Genomic DNA, 17938 nt, shown 5'->3' on the forward strand with positions numbered 1-17938 from the left:
TTCTACACTGCAGTCATTGAATCTGTCCTGTGCAAATCCATCACCATCTGGTTTGCAAATGATCCAAAACGCAGCTGCACGACTTGTGTTCAATCTGCCCAAGTTTTCCCACACCCCCCCACTGCTGCGCTCCCTTCACTGGCTTCCAGTAGCTGCACTTATCAGATTCAAAACACTGATGTTTGCCTACAAGGCCAAAAACGGACCAGCACCATCTTACCTCAGTGACCTCATCACATCTCGCACTGCACCACGCTGTCTGAGATCCTCCAGCACTGCTCGACTGTTACCACCTTCTCTCAGAATGAGAGGTAAGTACACTTCAAGGTTTTTCTCTGTTCTGGCACCAAGGTGGTGGAATAAACCTCCCCTAGATGTCCGTACAGCGGAGTCCCTAAATATCTTCAAGCGACGACTGAAGACCTACCCCTTCCTGAAACACTTAAATTAGCACTTTCCAAGTTTGTAGAATTCCAGGGTTATATTTATATTAAGTTTGTAATCTGGCATACCAGTGTAGATTTATTCATTACTAGAGATTTAAAGCACTTTTGTACGTCGCTCTGGATAAGGGCATCTGTTAAATGCCGCAAATGTAAATGTGAATGTTTGAAGTAGGAACAAAAGAGGACATGAATAAACTGCAACACACAGTTAAAACAGCAGAAAAAAATAATTGGTGCTCCCCTGCCCACTCTCCAGGACTTGTACCATACAAGAACCAGAAACCGGGCAGGAAAAAAATCACTACACACTTCGCACCCTCGACACAACCTCTTTCAGCTTTTCCTTTCTGGCAGGCTTTACAGAACTTTGTTTACCAAAACTGCCCGACACGGGAACAGTTTCTTTCTCCAGGCAATCACCCTCATTAACAACATGCTATAATTATATTCCCTGCTTCATATCTATAAGTACTGCATTATCAGAACTATCACATCATCCTTACATGTTACGCACACTATTGCTGCTGTATATGCTGTATATACTGTAAATTCTAAAGTAAACTCTTTATCGTACCTGACACACAATACTGTTATTTGCACTACCATGCACTCTCACACTTTATGTACATTATGTCATATACTCTGTATCCCTATTTAATACTCGTACTGTCTATATTGTCTCACAGTGTCTGTATTGTCTTATATAGGCTATATTGTCTTGTCTTGTCTATTTTGTCTTGCATAGTCAAAGCTAAATGTATTGTGTTATTAATGTCTGTACTTTTGAGAGTCACTAACAGCTGGAACCAAATACCTTGTGTGTCAAAACACCCGGCCAATAAACCTGATTCTGATATCACTCCTGCCACTCTTCTACACTCACTCCACCCTGCCTGCACTCTTTTCTTCACTTCTCTCACACACTCTCTAATACTTGCACTGTTGACCCTAGGTACTAAAACCTTAAATCCTCCACCTTCTCCACCTCTTCTCCCTGCAACTGCACCACTCCACTGCCCTCCCTCTCATTCACACACATGTACTCTGCCTTACCCCTACTGATGTGAAATAGATAGAAATATCAAGGAAATCTGGTGGTCTAGTGGTTAAGATGCAGCGCTCCCACCGCTACGACCCGGGTTCGATTCCCGGTCAGGGAACCATCCCCAGCCACTCTTAGTGCCGGTCCCAAGCCCGGATAAATTGGGGAGGGTTGCGTTAGGAAGGGCATCCAGCGTAAAACATGTGCCAAATCAAACGTGCGGAGGATCCGCTGTGGCGACCCCTAACGGGAGAAGCCGAAAAGAAAGTTTTTATCAAGGAAATCTACAAATTTAAAATGATGGCATTAAATGCCAAAACAAGATTAGAAAGATTGTAAGTCAGAATGATGGAGTGCTGTATTATAACCAAAAAAGTTTTAATAATGTCATAGGTAATAGGTTTGCATACTTAAGAAAATGGTTTATATTTTCTTTTCCCATTTCTAAGTATTCCTTTAGAAAATAAAATAATATTTTCTTTTCACTTGAATTTTGTCAGTTTCTACACCAAGATTAAAAAAGACATGACATTTATCTGCAATGGTTTATTAATCTTTTTTTATTGTGATATTGTTTATGTTTTGAATGACCAAATGTTAAAATTTTAACAGGGAGATTTTTTTTATATCCAAATTATTTATTACCCGTACATATTTGATTGCCTGTTACGGTGAGTATTTTTAAAATAGGGTCTATACCCAGGCAAATAAAGTGGACTGCTAGAGCAAGCAGCCAAGGTTAATAATAAAAACTTTTTTAGGAGGACTGAAAAAGGAAAAATAATTCCCAAAGTATGCTTAAGACAATATTAACCAAATCAAAACATTTCCTTGTTGGATGCTGTAATGATGATTAGCCTTAACCAGTGCATGAGAAAAAGCAGTACATCCTCAACTGGAGAGCACTAAAAATAAGCAACTATATCACAAATGTCATCGCCCACATAATGGTTGGAATTTGGAGTTAACCATTTATCCAGCCTGTGGGTGAAAACATAGTTGCAAAATAGATTTGAATTGTGATTTTTTGTATCTATTATACATTCGATTGTATTGCATCTTAGCGTCATAACTTTGTAGCTAGTGTATGTTGAAAAAGAAGGTTCCTGTTTTCAGCTTTATTTTACTGGAAAAGACAACATTGTCCCTGCAGACTGGCCAAAATAGCTGTTGTTGATTTCTGTGGCTATGATTCCAAATACTGAGACATTACCAGTTTTCCTTAGAGTGTGGTTCAGGCAGGGTCCACATGTGCAAGCTAATGCTGTGATGTGTCCAGAGGGAGAAAGAGCAAGAGAGTGAGGGAGCACATGAGAGACAGAGACGGGCAGAGAGAGCAAGAGAAACAGAAAAAAGAGGCTATGACACCACAATGGGGTTTCAAGCATCATGTGAAGAAGCTTTAGGTGGGGTCAAATTCTCATGACTAGAGGAAATGAGCATTTATTTCCACAGCAGTTCTCCCTCCCTCCCCCTACTCCACACCCCAAGGCATCATGGGCTAATCTCCCATCAATGGTCTGGTGAGAAAAAGGAAAACATTTTGGGGAAAAAGTTTAATCTAAGGTATGCTCGAGAGTGAAAGTGAAGAATGGAAGCGATTCAGGCAAGAGCAGGAAAGACTAAAACAAAGTCATATAAGGTATGGCTTCAAAATAACTTGTATAACTTTTAAATAATCCACCAAAGTCTAGCCGTAACAGTGTCGACATGATGGGAAGTCTGATGGCTTTTAGAGAAGAGAGCATTTTGTAAATATTCCCATAAAGACCTGTGGACTCTAGGCGTCAAATGGAGTACACAAATTATAGTTTCTCACTAAGGATGAGCTGAAATACAGCTCCATGGAAGAGTGGTTGCATTTGACTAATCTGTCCTTGTGCATGAGCTGACTTTGGCTTGGCTTGAGTGCTTAGTTCAGATGTGGGAGGCTGCAAAAAGAAATCTCACACATGTCATGAAAACCCTAACTCAAACACCCACTCATAAACCATATTAGGATTACTATTGTTATCAAGACATTTGAAGGAATGCAAGTGGTTGAAAATGAAGTGTTTTTCACGGGAAATTCCTAAAGCATCTTTTAGTATGATGAACAGATACAAGTTCCAGTAATGCATGAGAGGTTTTGATACCGTGACCTGAAACATCCACATTCCTCACTTGAAATCCCATTTGTGTTGTTCATTTTTCTCTCTTCATCTCTCACACTTACAAACTGCCTCTTTTCTCCCTCCAACAATGAACCCAATAGATTTACTGTCCGTCTGGATTCTCATGAATCCATTGCGGTGTGGTGTTTACGGAGCGTTCTGCAAATTCCAGACTATTTTCTTAACCATACAACAATATTCCAGACAAAATACTAGTCAGAAAATGTAACTCCATAAATTCAGGTCTGGGAGTCACGTTATTGATTATTAAATCATAAAAAATAACAATGTGTATATATTGTGTACAGTAGTGATTGAGGGTGTTTTAGTGTGTACACACCTTTGGGAATGCTGATTTTGAAGTCCAGCTCTCTCTCCTCCAGGTGATAAAGGGCCACCTCCTGTAAGCGCGCTCGCTCCAGTTCTGAAAGGCTCTGAATGGCCACCGGTTGCAGCGTCACACTCTGCCCTAACATTGTTGCCCACGTGTAGTCACCCTAAGAGACAGAAATAGAGAGAGAAATAAAAAATAAAGGGGCAGGAAGATTATTTATACAACATACAAAAAAGAAGTTTGAGGTTCAATGAAAGAAAAGCCTTAAGCTAACCATCGTCAATAAGAAAATATATAAAAACAGTGTAACAAGGATAATGCTTTCAGCACAACATAATATCACAGATTTCAAATTTTTCTAGAGAGAGAGAGAGAGAGAGAGAGGGAGAGCGAGAGAGAGAGACAGAGAGAGAGCATGAAACAGTAAGAGCCTGGGTCCTAATGCTGTTCTGTGCAGTCTAGACTGTCTCATGATTTACAAATAGTGTCCTTCTCTTTAAGAAAGAAAGTCACGGCTTATCCAGAAAGTATCTCAACACTACTGTTTGATTGCAAAAACATTTGTAATTATCCATGACACAAAAAAAAATGTTAGTCTTATCATATCTTAAGGCATAATACGCCACTTTTAAACAAATGGCGTGCATTGCCCACACATAGTCTTCATGTCTATATACATCCTGTGTGGAGTCATGCTGTGTGAAGGCTGTGTGAAGTGTGTTTATATGTCCGTGTGCATGTTTAAGACTTACTGAAACAAAAGAACACAGACATCGACTTCTTTTGCCACCAACAACTCGCTAGGATTCACATAAACTTCTCTAGATAGAAAACCCAAACTTATGTAGAGTGATGCAAGCATGATAAGCAATTAATTTATTCTGTACACTCTGAAGTTATAATACTACAAATGACACATTACCTTCTTAAGCTCTGTTTCTGGCTACAAACAGACTGAGTGTTAAAGGTAATCATTTAACTCCTCCTCCAGATTTAGTTCTTTAAAAATTCAGTAACTCTGGGTGAACTAATAAAAAAGGTAGGCAGTCAGAAGAGTCAGGAATGTAATGTACATCTGAATCAGCAAAGTACATAGAGATCATCATTCCTGGATTAACCTGATTTAGAGAAACTGTGAAAGACTGACAGGAGGCACAGAGGAAAAATAGCCTCAAATCCGTTGGGATGAAAGTGATGACGAACATTGTAATGACCCTAACATGAGCATCGTGTCGATCAGTCATGCTCAATGAGCTTCGGGGTGAAAAGGATCTTTTTACAAATTTCACCAAGAAAAAAGACGTCCTGGAATATTCATTAAAATCATAAAAGTTTGGGTTGTTTTGCTGACATTTCCCCCTTGTAGTATTTCTATTATCTCCTGAGATTTTATTGCTTTCTCATTATATTTTGGTTTCCAGCTAAGACTGAACTTAGCTTTTGTTTTTCATTTGTGCATCATAAAATCCCCAGAGCCAGTTAAGGAATTTGGAATAATGGAAAGCCAGCAGCTTTCTTCTCTGCAGAAGGTAAAACCTAAGCAGTAAATATTGCTAAAGCTTTCCAAGGAGATTAATATATAAATTAAATAAAAAAAAATAATAAGCATTTTGCGTTTTTGCACTGTGTAATAAACATATTTTATTATTTTTTTATACTTGTGACTGACATAACAGATTTTTTTAAAGACTTGTTGCTATGGATGCCAACTGTAATCTTATCCACTAACACAAGCTTGATGGAGACAAATAGGATGTCCCTTCGATCAAAAACTGCTGAGTATTACCCACTATATTTTGGAGTATCGGCACGTCCGTTTCCTGGTACCCACTTGGGGGTCACTTTCCGCTACAGTCATCATCACACCACCTGCTGAGCAGTATGGGTTAGAGGTTATAGTTCAAAAGTAGTGTCCTTGCTGTTTTCTCTGATGCCACAAAATATGATCTGACTCATTGTGCTCTTATCTTTAACTCTAAGTTAATTCTTTATATGATAATTCTATCCTATAACCTATAACATCTATTTATTTTGAATTGCATAATTCTGCTTTAAATATAAAGCTACTATTATTCATGGACCATAGGAGAATAAAGAAATAGCACTAACTGTATGTGAAAACAGGTCTTTTAAAGGACATTAGATCCTCTTTGTAAACTATGTGATAATTGTGTAGTAGAGTAATACTGTGTATCTCGCCTCTGTAATCAAGGCTGTAATTAGCCTTGATTACATTTTAGTGTGATTAAAAAAAAACAGTACCAACTCTAGCACATGAAGCCTGTATTAGAGTAACATTCGACCAGCGTTTTAGATTTTTCTGCCTCTAAACATTGTAATGCAAACCATATGAAAGTTAAAATATATAAAAAGACCACTGAAAACTAGGAAAATGATATTGTTTAATTTGCGAGATCAGTTAATTGACAACACTTTGATTCTCCAGTTAAAGAATCTCCAAAATTTTAGACGATTCAGAAATGCCAGATGCCACATGATCAGTTAACACCCTCCAGCATGGTTCGTTTTGAGAAACTGGATAAGGCAGGATGGACCACAGGGTTCATGCGTGTGTTTTTAATGCAGCGAGGACAATAGCACATTCCACACAAACCCGGTGAAACGAATAGCCTAGAGCAGCATATGATGTTCTTTAAAATATCAGATGATTAGTAAGAGCCCATTTGTCTTGCACACAAAGGTAAGTAAGTTATTCCAGATCTCAGGAAGCAAAGTATATGACTTTTGGCCTTGGGTGTGGGGCAAGTGGTTCATGGACTCTTAACATAGCTAAACTGCTTAAGCTCACTAATGCTGCTAGCAACAGACAGTCTGTTGTACCACTGGCTGTACTGCATTCTGCCATTTTAACTTCATGTTCTTTTTAAAAGTTCATCCCAATCAGCTGAATTATGGTCTGATGAAGTGCACAGTAAAATAGGAGCATTATATGATTAACAAACCCAGTATAAATTCTTTTTAACAACCAAAAAAGATGAAAAGGCTTAAGTTATTTTTCTGTAGATAACCTTTATTCCCCAATTTTAGGATACTGAAATATATTATGCAAAATAAATTGGAAAATAATTTATTTGCTTTCTAATCATGACTAGGTTCCGCCTACCAAGAACACAGTTAGTAAAGAACAACCGTAACAAATGGCTTGTTAAAAAATAGTCTGCTTAAAGATTTTCAAAACTGTTTCTTAAACATAAATCTATCACACAGACATAATTACACTTTAATCAAGTTAAATATTTATAGGGTGTAGCAAAACAGACATCTATTTTATTATTAAATTCGGAGTCAGACACCATCTGTATAAATGTTAGTGATGCTCATGAACCATGCATGAACTCATGCAAATTTCCCCACTTGCAGGGTTCAAAAGACTTTAAAATGTAAACATTTTACTACTGGTTGATATTTTTAGTTCAGGAAAGCCTGTATTTTTAAGAAATGTAGTAAAATGTTGGTTAAGTGAAACCTTTAAAGTTTTATGTGGTATGTTTTCTTATGCCACCACACACATACGTCACAAACCTGAAATGCATTTTCAGATGAAGATACTTCAATCTAAATACCTTCACGCAAATGCTGAAAGCTCCCAGATATCACAAACAAACAAACAAAACAAAAAACGCTAATGGTTTGTGCATGTCCTTATTTGCTTCTTTAACCAAAGCCAAAAATATATACATCTGAAGCCAATCCCTTACCACTTCAAATCCTATATTCATACTCCATACTGTAGTAATTTAATTCTAATCAGATGACAGCAAGTGGATTTTGTGTCCTTTGCAATAATAGACAACTGGTCAGCTTGAATTTGATTGACATCAAATCAGTCTATAAAAATACCATTTATATACCACTTATATGGACATGATGGGTTGAAACTGCTCATAGATCCAGAACAGAGCAGCCACTATAAACTGGGATTTTCAATGAAAATTTTGCTTCTTACATACCCCAAACTTTACCCAATTTGAAAGGCCAGGCACAAGGGCTCTATTGAGACCTTACACTGAATTTAGCAGCATCTTCCTTATTCATTGGTCCTGTTTGACATTCACTATAGTGGTTAAACCACCACCAGAACCACAAAGACTTTCTTGAGAAGTGAGAGAGACTATGTCTAATCAGTGAGAGCATACAAATGTGAGGAAGGCAACAAGAGATGTACGTAGCTGTAGTTTAAGGTCTAAGTAAAAGCATATTCAATTATTGTTTAGGTAGATCAAACCATATATCTGATTCACAAAACATGCTTTATATGCATTGATATGTCTTTTGCATTCTATTACTACAGAAAGAGTATATATATATATATGATACCGTTCTATCGTAGTTCATTTGATAAATGAAACAACCTATCATTGATCAACTAAACAACAATAGAAGAATATCATAGTTTATATATTTACTAAAGTAACTTATCGGAAGCCTATTTAATATTGAGTATATGATTGAATAATGAGTATATATGTTTACCATAAATCACTGTAAAATCATCATAGTTGTCATTTAGTTTGGTAACCACCATTAACCTGTGTATCAAAGTAAAACCATAAAAACATTGTTATTTCATTTCCTAAATAAAAATATTCAGTGGTTATAAAGAAAAATCAAATCAAATCAATCGGATTTTTCCAGCATCCCAGTTGCATCAGTGTTGGGTTTTGGATTAATGAGTAAAATAAAGCAAACCAGACAATCAAAGCTCAAATTAAATCAGAAAAAAATTCATTTCTCGCTAAATTTCTTATTAAATTAATCATTTAATTTCTCACACAGAAAAACATGCCTCTTGCGGAAATACTGTAAATGTTTAACAGAAATTCCAGCACAAATGATGTGATGATGTAAGCAAACAACTACAAACCTACAAAACATGCACACAGAGTTTATAGACTAGTAAATACCTTGACACTGACAAGCTGATATCACAAACACATACATGCAATCACGCAACACAACCCAAACTTATACATCCATGCATAATCAGTTCACACACACATTCTGTTTCACTCTACCTGTAGTATAGGAGCCAGACAGTATTTGTTAATGGGGTAAAGATTTCTTCAGTGGCTTCTCAGTGCACAGGCAGGTAGTACCAGTCCAAACGGAGCAAGAGAGCCCAAAGTCCACAAGGAAGACAGAAAGAGTGAGAAAGAGAGCAAAAGAATGTGTGTGAAAAAGAGAGGTCTGCTCTCTCCATCTGCTGCCTTCTCAAGTAAATCAGCATGGGGCCACAGGGCAGCCAAGTGCAAGCAAAAAGTAAACAGAGTGAACTGGAGGAAAGGAGGAGGAGGAGAGATGTAGAGAAGAGGGGAGGAGATGTGTGCAGATGAGGGGGATGAAGGAAACAGATCAGAGGAGGGGCTGTGAAGCTTTAACAAGAATTTCTCAGGGGATCTGCTTCATTTGTGCTCCTAAAACAGTTGGGAATAGCAACAATCATGAGAAATACCAAAAGCGTTTGGGAAGTTTGGGAAAAAAAACTTGCACAGCATCAGCTCTGACATCCCACGATATCACATGAAGTCCCAACTATTCTCTTTCGGGTAACATGCAGTGCAAGTGTTGCACTTTAGAAGCATTGATACAATAATACACTATATGGCCAAACATTTGTGTACACCTGACCATTACAGCTATATGTGCTTGTTGAACATCTATATTCAGAGATTCCTGTTGCTTCTTCTCTGATGGCTTTTCAATACATTTTAAAGTGTGGTTGCAAGAATTAGAGCATTAGTAAAGCCAGACCTATGGAGAAGTTGTGTGTTCGTCGTGTGCACAGGGCTTTGTGCAGATCACTTAAGTTTTTCTATTGCAATTTTGGTAAACAATGTCTTCATGGAGCGCATTTCATACACAGTGGTATTTTCATGGTGAAACAGGTTTTGGGCCTCTTAGTTCCCATGAAGGGAAATCTCAATTTTACAGCATCCAAAAACAATCTATAAAGTGTAGTTTCCAGATTTGTGGCAACAGTTTGGAGAAGAGCAACATGTCAGGTGCAATAATCACGTGTCCACAACCCTTTAGCTATAGTGTAGCTACAATCCACTTAAAGATGTTTGAACAGCAATGATGGCTAAATCCCAAGTTCACTTTTTTTGTTTTGAGAAAAAAAGAAGCTAAACAGGCTCAGACTGACACTAGATGAGACATGCACATACACTAATTTCACCATGATACACATTTTTCATGGAAGTGAATGAGTTAAATAGGAAAAGTAGCAATTAATAAATGCTACTATATTGGATTTAGAAATGAGAAACACTATTATTTAGGGCTAATCTAAATGTTTATAATCTTTCCTGATGAATGTGGACAATTAGGTAACATGAGCTAACCTGGCTAGATTTCTGTGATTTATTTTTTTTTTAAATATAATTAATGTTTAAAAAAAAGAAAATTAATTATAATCAGTAGTTTTTTTTCTGCTGAATCAGACACAGTTAAGAGATGTTTAAATTAATATAAATATTTTTTATTAGCCAACAAGTTAACATTGTTACCATCATCTTTATACAAGTTTATAAAGCTCACGGCTAATGCCAGATGGCTAACAAAAGCTAACTTGTCATTATAGTTCAGAGTGCAATCATAAACACTACACCTACACAATGGTGTTTAATTTGAGTATGTTTGAGTCACATATTAACTCAAGTATATGTTTCATGCCTTCTGTCTTATCCATCTCTCTTGTCTGTTCAGTACTAAATGATTTACTCAGTGATGATCCCTCTTACTAGTAATGTGAATGTAGTGTGAATCAAATTTCCATGTAATCCCAAATGCTCACAGCACTTTGGGAGTTGACTTAACACAGTTGAAATCTTATAGCAACACTGACCTCGCTTATTTACAACAGAGTACACAGAGTTGTCGAAGTATGCAAATGATAACAAGTAAAAGTAGTTGTGGGAACTGAAAGCAGCGACTCATAAAAACTGGCATAGAAACTAAACAGCCATAGTGAGTGAGAAACAATTGCCGCCTAAAAATTCCAGTGCAGACTTCCTGTAGATAGAGTATACGGATGGAAACATGCTGTCACTGTACACACCCTAAACATGCACAACAGCACAACAAACAAAAGCACCTTCCTCAGATGTTACTTCATCAGTCTTTTTTTACCGACAATAAGTGCTGCATCTGTCACTTGACCAGAATTCCACAGGGTTTTAAACACAATGGTGCTATAAAATTTCTACTTTTGCACGTGTGTGTGATTGGGGCATGTCAAAGGACAAGCGTAGCCAAATCAGAATTTTGACCTTTTTATCCAAATGAGGAAAACTGCTTCCTTCTATATTTATTTGTTTGTTTATTTGGTAAAAAAAAAAAAAACTGGTCTTAAAGTTAAGATTAGATTTAGGTCTAGGCATTGTGTTAATTAGATGTTTTTATAACTGTTTTTGAAAACATTTGTAAAACTGTGTGTGTGTGTGTGTGTGTGTGTGTGTGTGTGTGTGTGTGTGTGTGTGTGTGTGTGTGTGTGTGTGTGTACATTGTCACTAATCTCTTAATCATGAATTAAGTTTTTGCAATGTTTTATCTACCATGCTTCTAACTTATACCACCACATAAAATATTTATTACACTTTTGCCGGTTGCCAGACAGTCTTATGCAGAACAACATACTTATCATATTCAATTGAGCAGTTGAGGAATTAGGACTTTGCTCAAGTGGTCCACCTATGTTAAATATTTAATTACTATGTAAATATCTGTGGTATTGTCATAAGAGTGATACAGCAGTGTTACAAAAGCAAGTTTGCAGAAATCCACAGACACAAGCCAGGAAGCATCAATTTGACAGGAAGCTGTCAATCCAGATGTAAGAATGTTAGTGTATTCTAGTCTGGAAGATTACAGCAACAACATTTATGCAGTGCTTACACCATATAACTACCCATTTAGTTGTAATAAAACCACAATGAATGAGAGGTGTATATGATGCTATTAAAAGATAGAATGAAGGGATATTTATGAACGTTACCTGAAAAGCAAACTTTTTAGATGAGCCAGAAAACTTGCCAGAGTTCTAGGAACACAAATTCCCTCATAAGAAAATATCCATAATTTGCTAAACTAGACTTGTAACCTGGGGTATATTGTGTGAACTACAGGGAATGCAATGTGATGTGTCCAGACTTTGCACAACCAAGATCCCTAATAGCTTTCTTATCTATGTCAGAGACCTGAACTTTATACTTAAATATTGCCCTTTCACTTAGTCCTAGAATATTTAACCAACCAGAATATATTTGATTGCAGGAGATCCATTTAATACTCATTTCTAACTGGGGCAGAAACAGAATGTGGACATGGTACAAGGATTACTCTAGTCCTTACTCTAACTTATGCATTCAGTTAAAGAATAGTAATAATATGACAAGTTTGTTAGAGTCTTTAAAGCCTTTGCTGCACACATCAATATGATTTTGAAGTAAAAAATCTCAATTTATATTCCTAACATAAGTGGATCCACATGATCACAGAAAACAAATAGTGACCAGTGCCCCAGTGGATGGATAAATTTTCCATGAAAGTATGAATGTTTTTATCCGATTATACAAAGGAAGAACTGCTACTCAGCTTCATGTGTTTGACCCCCACATCTACAATAAGTTCCTCATCCTGTTTTAGCCAAAATAAACTTGGGTCAGGTGAGTAGATGACTCACACACACTAAATATTGTCTGAACATTCTAAAATAATAGAATTTGTCTGAAATATTAATTCATTAATGTGGATTGGAATCTGATAATGAACAAAAATGGATTGTTCATCTTAAGATGTTTAAGTAGACAACACAGAAAAGTCTGGATGATAAATTTCTAAATATAAAGAAAATAAATGCCTATAGGAACAGCTGGTAGTTCTTTACTAAAACTCTACTAAATCTGGCATCTATTAAAGACTCGTGTCTAACAGTTAGACCTCTGTGTTTATAATGTGGGTCACGCATTGCCTTTGATCAGACTACATCACTCCTAAGCAAGGAAAATGAGAGCAAGAAGTGTTTCCACATCGACATGGGCCAAACCTGGGATGTCAACTTTCAGACAACAGTAAGACTTATAGTATGTTCCAGAGACTAAGAGGATCTTCATGGCCAGGGATTTCTCACTATCCATCATTGAGTCAGGAGGAATGTTTGATGGGTTGGACTAAGACATATGAGCTGGATTTTATTAGAGAAAATAAATTTATATGTCTACTCACACTGTGCCTACATACTGCAATTCCATTAAATTACAAATTTGGTCAGGACAAGGTTCCCAATGAGCTCCAATTATTAAAATCTCATTCATTGTCCAAAGACAGTAAGATTGTGGTTAAGAAATAAATGAAATTGTTGATAAAATTGTAAGAGGGCAACTTTCACAACTGCCTCGCCTATAACTGCAGACCATAAACTGCACTGCCCTCTTTAGGGTAATATGAGTGAGTGACCACAGTATGAGTCACTATCTGCTTTAGTACAAATATATTTTACAAATAAAATACCAGGTAAACAGATGCTGATGTTGTTTTTATATATTCTAAAGAAACGTTAAGAATCTTATACTGAAAAAATAACAGTAGTTATCTTCCTTCACTCTTTAAATTCCCAGAAGTCATAAGCAGGTCCAGACCTGCATTCCTCCCACACATGACTCTGCACTTTTTCCACTGGCTTTGCTGTAGTTACTGAATATTTCAGAGAGTAACTTTATTTAAAATTATTAAAATAGAAATTAAAGGAATTGACTGATATGTTTTAAGGTACATGTATAGATTCTACCATTAATAAAAATAAGATACATTCCTTGCATCCAACCACACCACAGTTCAGTTGAACCTGGAAAATGACACGAACCACTGACGCAGGCTCATTAATATAACCATAATCACATGCACAGCATGATACAATAAACAATAATTTTGTTTAGTTGGAGCACAACATTCAATCACATGATGATCAATAACAGAAAGCATTGTGATTCTATGATTGGTGTGCCACTCATGTCCTTCTTTCGTTACATGTACAAACATGTATGTAAAATAAAGTTCTAAAAAATATTTTAAACACAGGTATTACTTCTTTTGTATAAACCTGTGTGCATTCATTAGGTTATGAAAAATTTTACTATTAAAAATATTAGTCTCACAACATTCACTCAAGCCTGTTATTTAAAAATTTTTCCTTCTGCATACTATAATATTGTGAGTTGTGTGTTAAACAGTGATTTGCATCATACACCTGTCCTGAAGATCATGGGAATTATATATGTTGAAGTTTTCTGATGAGGTAAATTTGGAAGTAGAACAATATAAATAAAATCATTATTAATAATCAAATTGATAAGTATATTGTCAGCAATATTTTCGTGCTATTAACCTAGATGCTATTTTACTCCAAACTGTAGCATCACCAGCACAAAACTTGTAGAAAACGAGAGACTTCTTAGATCAGAGCTCAGTTGCATGTTAAAACACATATCTTCTTATCGCTGTTGGAAATAATTAATTAGTGGCCCTGCAATCACAGAATCACCTATGCCACACTATGTTTCTGCAAAGCATGTGGAAGAGTGGTGGATGCTAGTAACTGTTTTTCTGTTTTCTCTTTTAAAACAAACTAACAAACAAAGTGCACACAAAGATTCAGTATATACACAGAGCTCATCAATCTTGATTAAAAAGGAACACTCTAACTTTCAAATGAACATCTGTTCTGCAAAAGAAAAAAAAAAACAGATTACCTTAACACATTCTTTTGCCAATAGGCAAACAGCATTCATATAGTGATATAAACAATACCAATAATTGTTACAACAAAATAACAACCAATAGCCAATATTTTATGTAATTATTATATTAAAAAACATATTGTGCAAGCCCCCCTGGTGTCACCAACACAGCTCTGACCCATCAAGACATAGAAACATTGCAAAACCAGTGAAGGAGTGCTGCATATCTGGTACCAAAGCGTAAACAGCAGATCATTCAAGTCCTGCAATTTGCAATAAAGAAGACTCATAGCCAGCCATCCCCATGATATAAAAGAATATAGGATTTATCAGACCAGACCACCTTCTTTCACTGCTCCATGCTTCAAAGCTGAGTTGGACAGGGGTCAGCCTGGACATTCTGATTGGTCTGTAACTACACAGCTATGTACACAGCAAGGGGTGAAGCCCTGTGTGTTCTGACACATTTGTATCCTAACAAGTCTTCACTTTTCAGCAATTTGTTCTACAGTAGATCTAGTCTCTGCTGTAAGCTTTCAGTGAATCACTTTTGGTAGGTAATAACCATACCATTGAGAACTGAATTTTCATGTATTGCCTAATATATCTCTTTCTTTGAAAGGTGCCACTGTGACAAGATAATCAGTGTTATTCATGTCTCCTGCCAGTGACTTTGATGTTAATGCTGATCTTTAGAAAACAGTACCAGAGATGTTCATTTTGATGTAAGCCCAGGTGTAAGTCAGTTGTTGAATGTCCTATCAATGTACAGTAATTGCATTATAATTTTGAAGAAAATATATATAAAGTGTGTGTAATTTTTACAAGTAAATAGAGTCCAATTGTTTTTCCATAATATTATCCACCAGATGTCTACTGATTGTTAGCTGGATGTAAGGTAGGCAGGGCTTTTGGTAAAGATCTTATTTTGGAGATGAGCTCTGGTGCTGTCTAAACTCTAATAATCTAGTTTATCATCAACCCCACAGCCACAGAGGATAGGAGTAAGAGAACCTGGGCATATATTTATTGTTGAATATATTAAAATTCACAAGTGGAATAGGCCGGTGTGGAAAAATATGTCAGACAGGGGTGCGATATGTTAAATAATAACCTGACAAATAACTGTCTGCTATTTACAGGCAGATAAATAAGCTGAGAGTTTCATTATGTTTTGCAAAAAGTAGAGAAGCTCCTGCTGCATGCAGAGGTGAAATCCATGTCCTAGTTATCTTTCTGCTTTCTAAATAAAGTCATATTGATTTAGTCTAAAATGTGCACAGCCAATCTAGATGTTTATCTTAGCTTTAAAAAAATTTGCTTATCTTAGACTCAGGACTGACATGAGTGTCGGCACAGGTGACTATCTGTGCAGGTAAATGGCCATTTACTTTCTATAAAAAGTATAAAACACAGAAAAGGAGTTAATGTTATATCCTCTCCAAACTCCTGTCCCCACCCACCATGAAGCTGAAACTTGTTTGTTTTCATTTTTTCTTCTCTTTCATTATATCATCACTCTGTCCCTCAAAACTTCCCTAGAGATTGTGAAAAGGAAATACTATTTACCAAAAACATGAACCGGGATGCTATGATCCTCTAAACAGGACATTCCCCACCCATGTTTGTGGAAATCTTTTGCCTCTTTTTGCTGCTTGCCATTCATACGTGACCTCTCACGGGTCTCATGACAACTTAGTTAAAAAAAAGAATTCTTGTTCTGATTCACTGTTCCTTCCTTCCGCTGTGACATATCTGCCCAATCATCATCTGTCCAGACTTTTCAATTTAAAGGAGTTGTGGAGTGCTGAACATGGTTTTATATTGATTTCTCTTGCTCTCTGCACCTTCTCCTGGCAAAACCATTTCACATCTTAACTAGATTCTCAGCTGAGAACATTTAGTTTTGTAGCAATACTAACATCTGCATATTATCCAAACAGTTGGGAATCCTCCATTAAGCCACATTTTCAGACATACTGGCATCATTCAGTTGATGGAAAATATTCAAGGCTGTCTTAAGTATCTCTCTCCTAATTCCCCAAATCATGGAAAAGATCTAAGCTCTTATTAACGACAGCAACAGCCTGAGGTTCATTCGCATTTTTAATGTAGCCTTTAATATAAAAGAAGAAAAATCCGCTTTTATGAAGTGTTTGTATTAGTTCTAATAAAAATCATAATTAAAGTTGTATCTGACAGTAAGCCGAAGAGCTTTATCTTCCCAAAACTGTAAATAAGCCTGACTAGTTGGTTGAAAATTATCAAAATAAATCTTTAGATATTTTAACCTGTATTGATGCTAATGAAAATTGTCCTGTTTTAGGCATGTGAGATATCATTCGTGCCATTGTGGGAGTTCAAAGGCAGAAAATAGTCTTGGTGAAACTTTGTATACAACAGAAGTGCAAAATCTGATTTTCAGAAGCAATTTTCTAGAAGCGCACCTCTAACAGTATGTTTGTTATTAGATTCAGATTGTATAATGAATGCTCCAAAAATCTAACCCTAATGGCAAACAGAAAAAAACACATACAAGTGTGTAATTGATGTGTAATTGATTTTCTTCCAGCGTTTGCTCATTTTCTTTCAGAACTCTTGGTCAATTTTGATAAAGTGCTGCTTGTAGGAAATTTTTATATATACATAGATGATGCAAATGAGGCCCTAGGAGTATCATTTGTGGGCTTACTAAACTCTTTTGGGGTTAAACAAAACATCACTAAATTGACTCATTGTTTTAATCACACCCTACTTAATAATATCATCGCTGATATAGATATTTTACCTCCGAGTGATGACATCACAGACCATTACCTGATATTGTACACACTACCAGTAGAGCAGACTAGCCATTTTTCACCATGTTATCGACTTGGTAGGACTATTGTTTTGACCACTAAGGACAGATTCATAAGTATCCTGCCTGATCTGTCTCAAGTTCTCACTAAACCCCTAAATGCAAATGATCCTGACAAAATGACTAACAACATACTACTAAGAACTCTATCCTTACTAGCACATTAGGCACCATTGCCCTATCTAATTAAAAAAGGTTAGAGAAAAACACCTGCACCATGGTATAATAGTCATACTCATGCCCCGAAGAAAGGCGTCCGTAATTTGTAAAGAAAATGGAGGAAAACTAAATTGGAGGTTTTTAGAATTGCGTATAAAGACAGTATGATCAGCTACAGACAGGCGCT

The 17938-nt window shown here is 36.4% G+C and overlaps 1 protein-coding gene across 2 annotated transcripts in view; it reads right to left on the minus strand.

Annotated features, from left to right (window-relative positions):
• The window catches only part of arhgap36 (Rho GTPase activating protein 36), a 43353-nt gene that overhangs the window by 20182 nt on the left and 5233 nt on the right, over nt 1-17938 (minus strand). Inside the window, exons 1-2 of one of the 2 annotated variants that reach the window (XM_083541462.1) lie at nt 9012-9263; nt 3982-4138 (exon numbers count right to left, since the gene is read on the minus strand). In XM_083541462.1, the coding sequence (XP_083397588.1) occupies nt 3982-4117 (136 nt within the window). In that variant the 5' untranslated portion in view covers nt 4118-4138; nt 9012-9263. Of the gene's footprint in view, nt 1-3981; nt 4139-9011; nt 9264-17938 lie in introns of those variants that run through there. The other variant, XM_083541461.1, reaches the window with a different exon arrangement.

This window comes from Silurus aristotelis, assembly GCF_946808225.1.
Source record: "Silurus aristotelis genome assembly, chromosome: 5".
Classification (NCBI taxonomy): Eukaryota; Metazoa; Chordata; class Actinopteri; order Siluriformes; family Siluridae; genus Silurus; species Silurus aristotelis.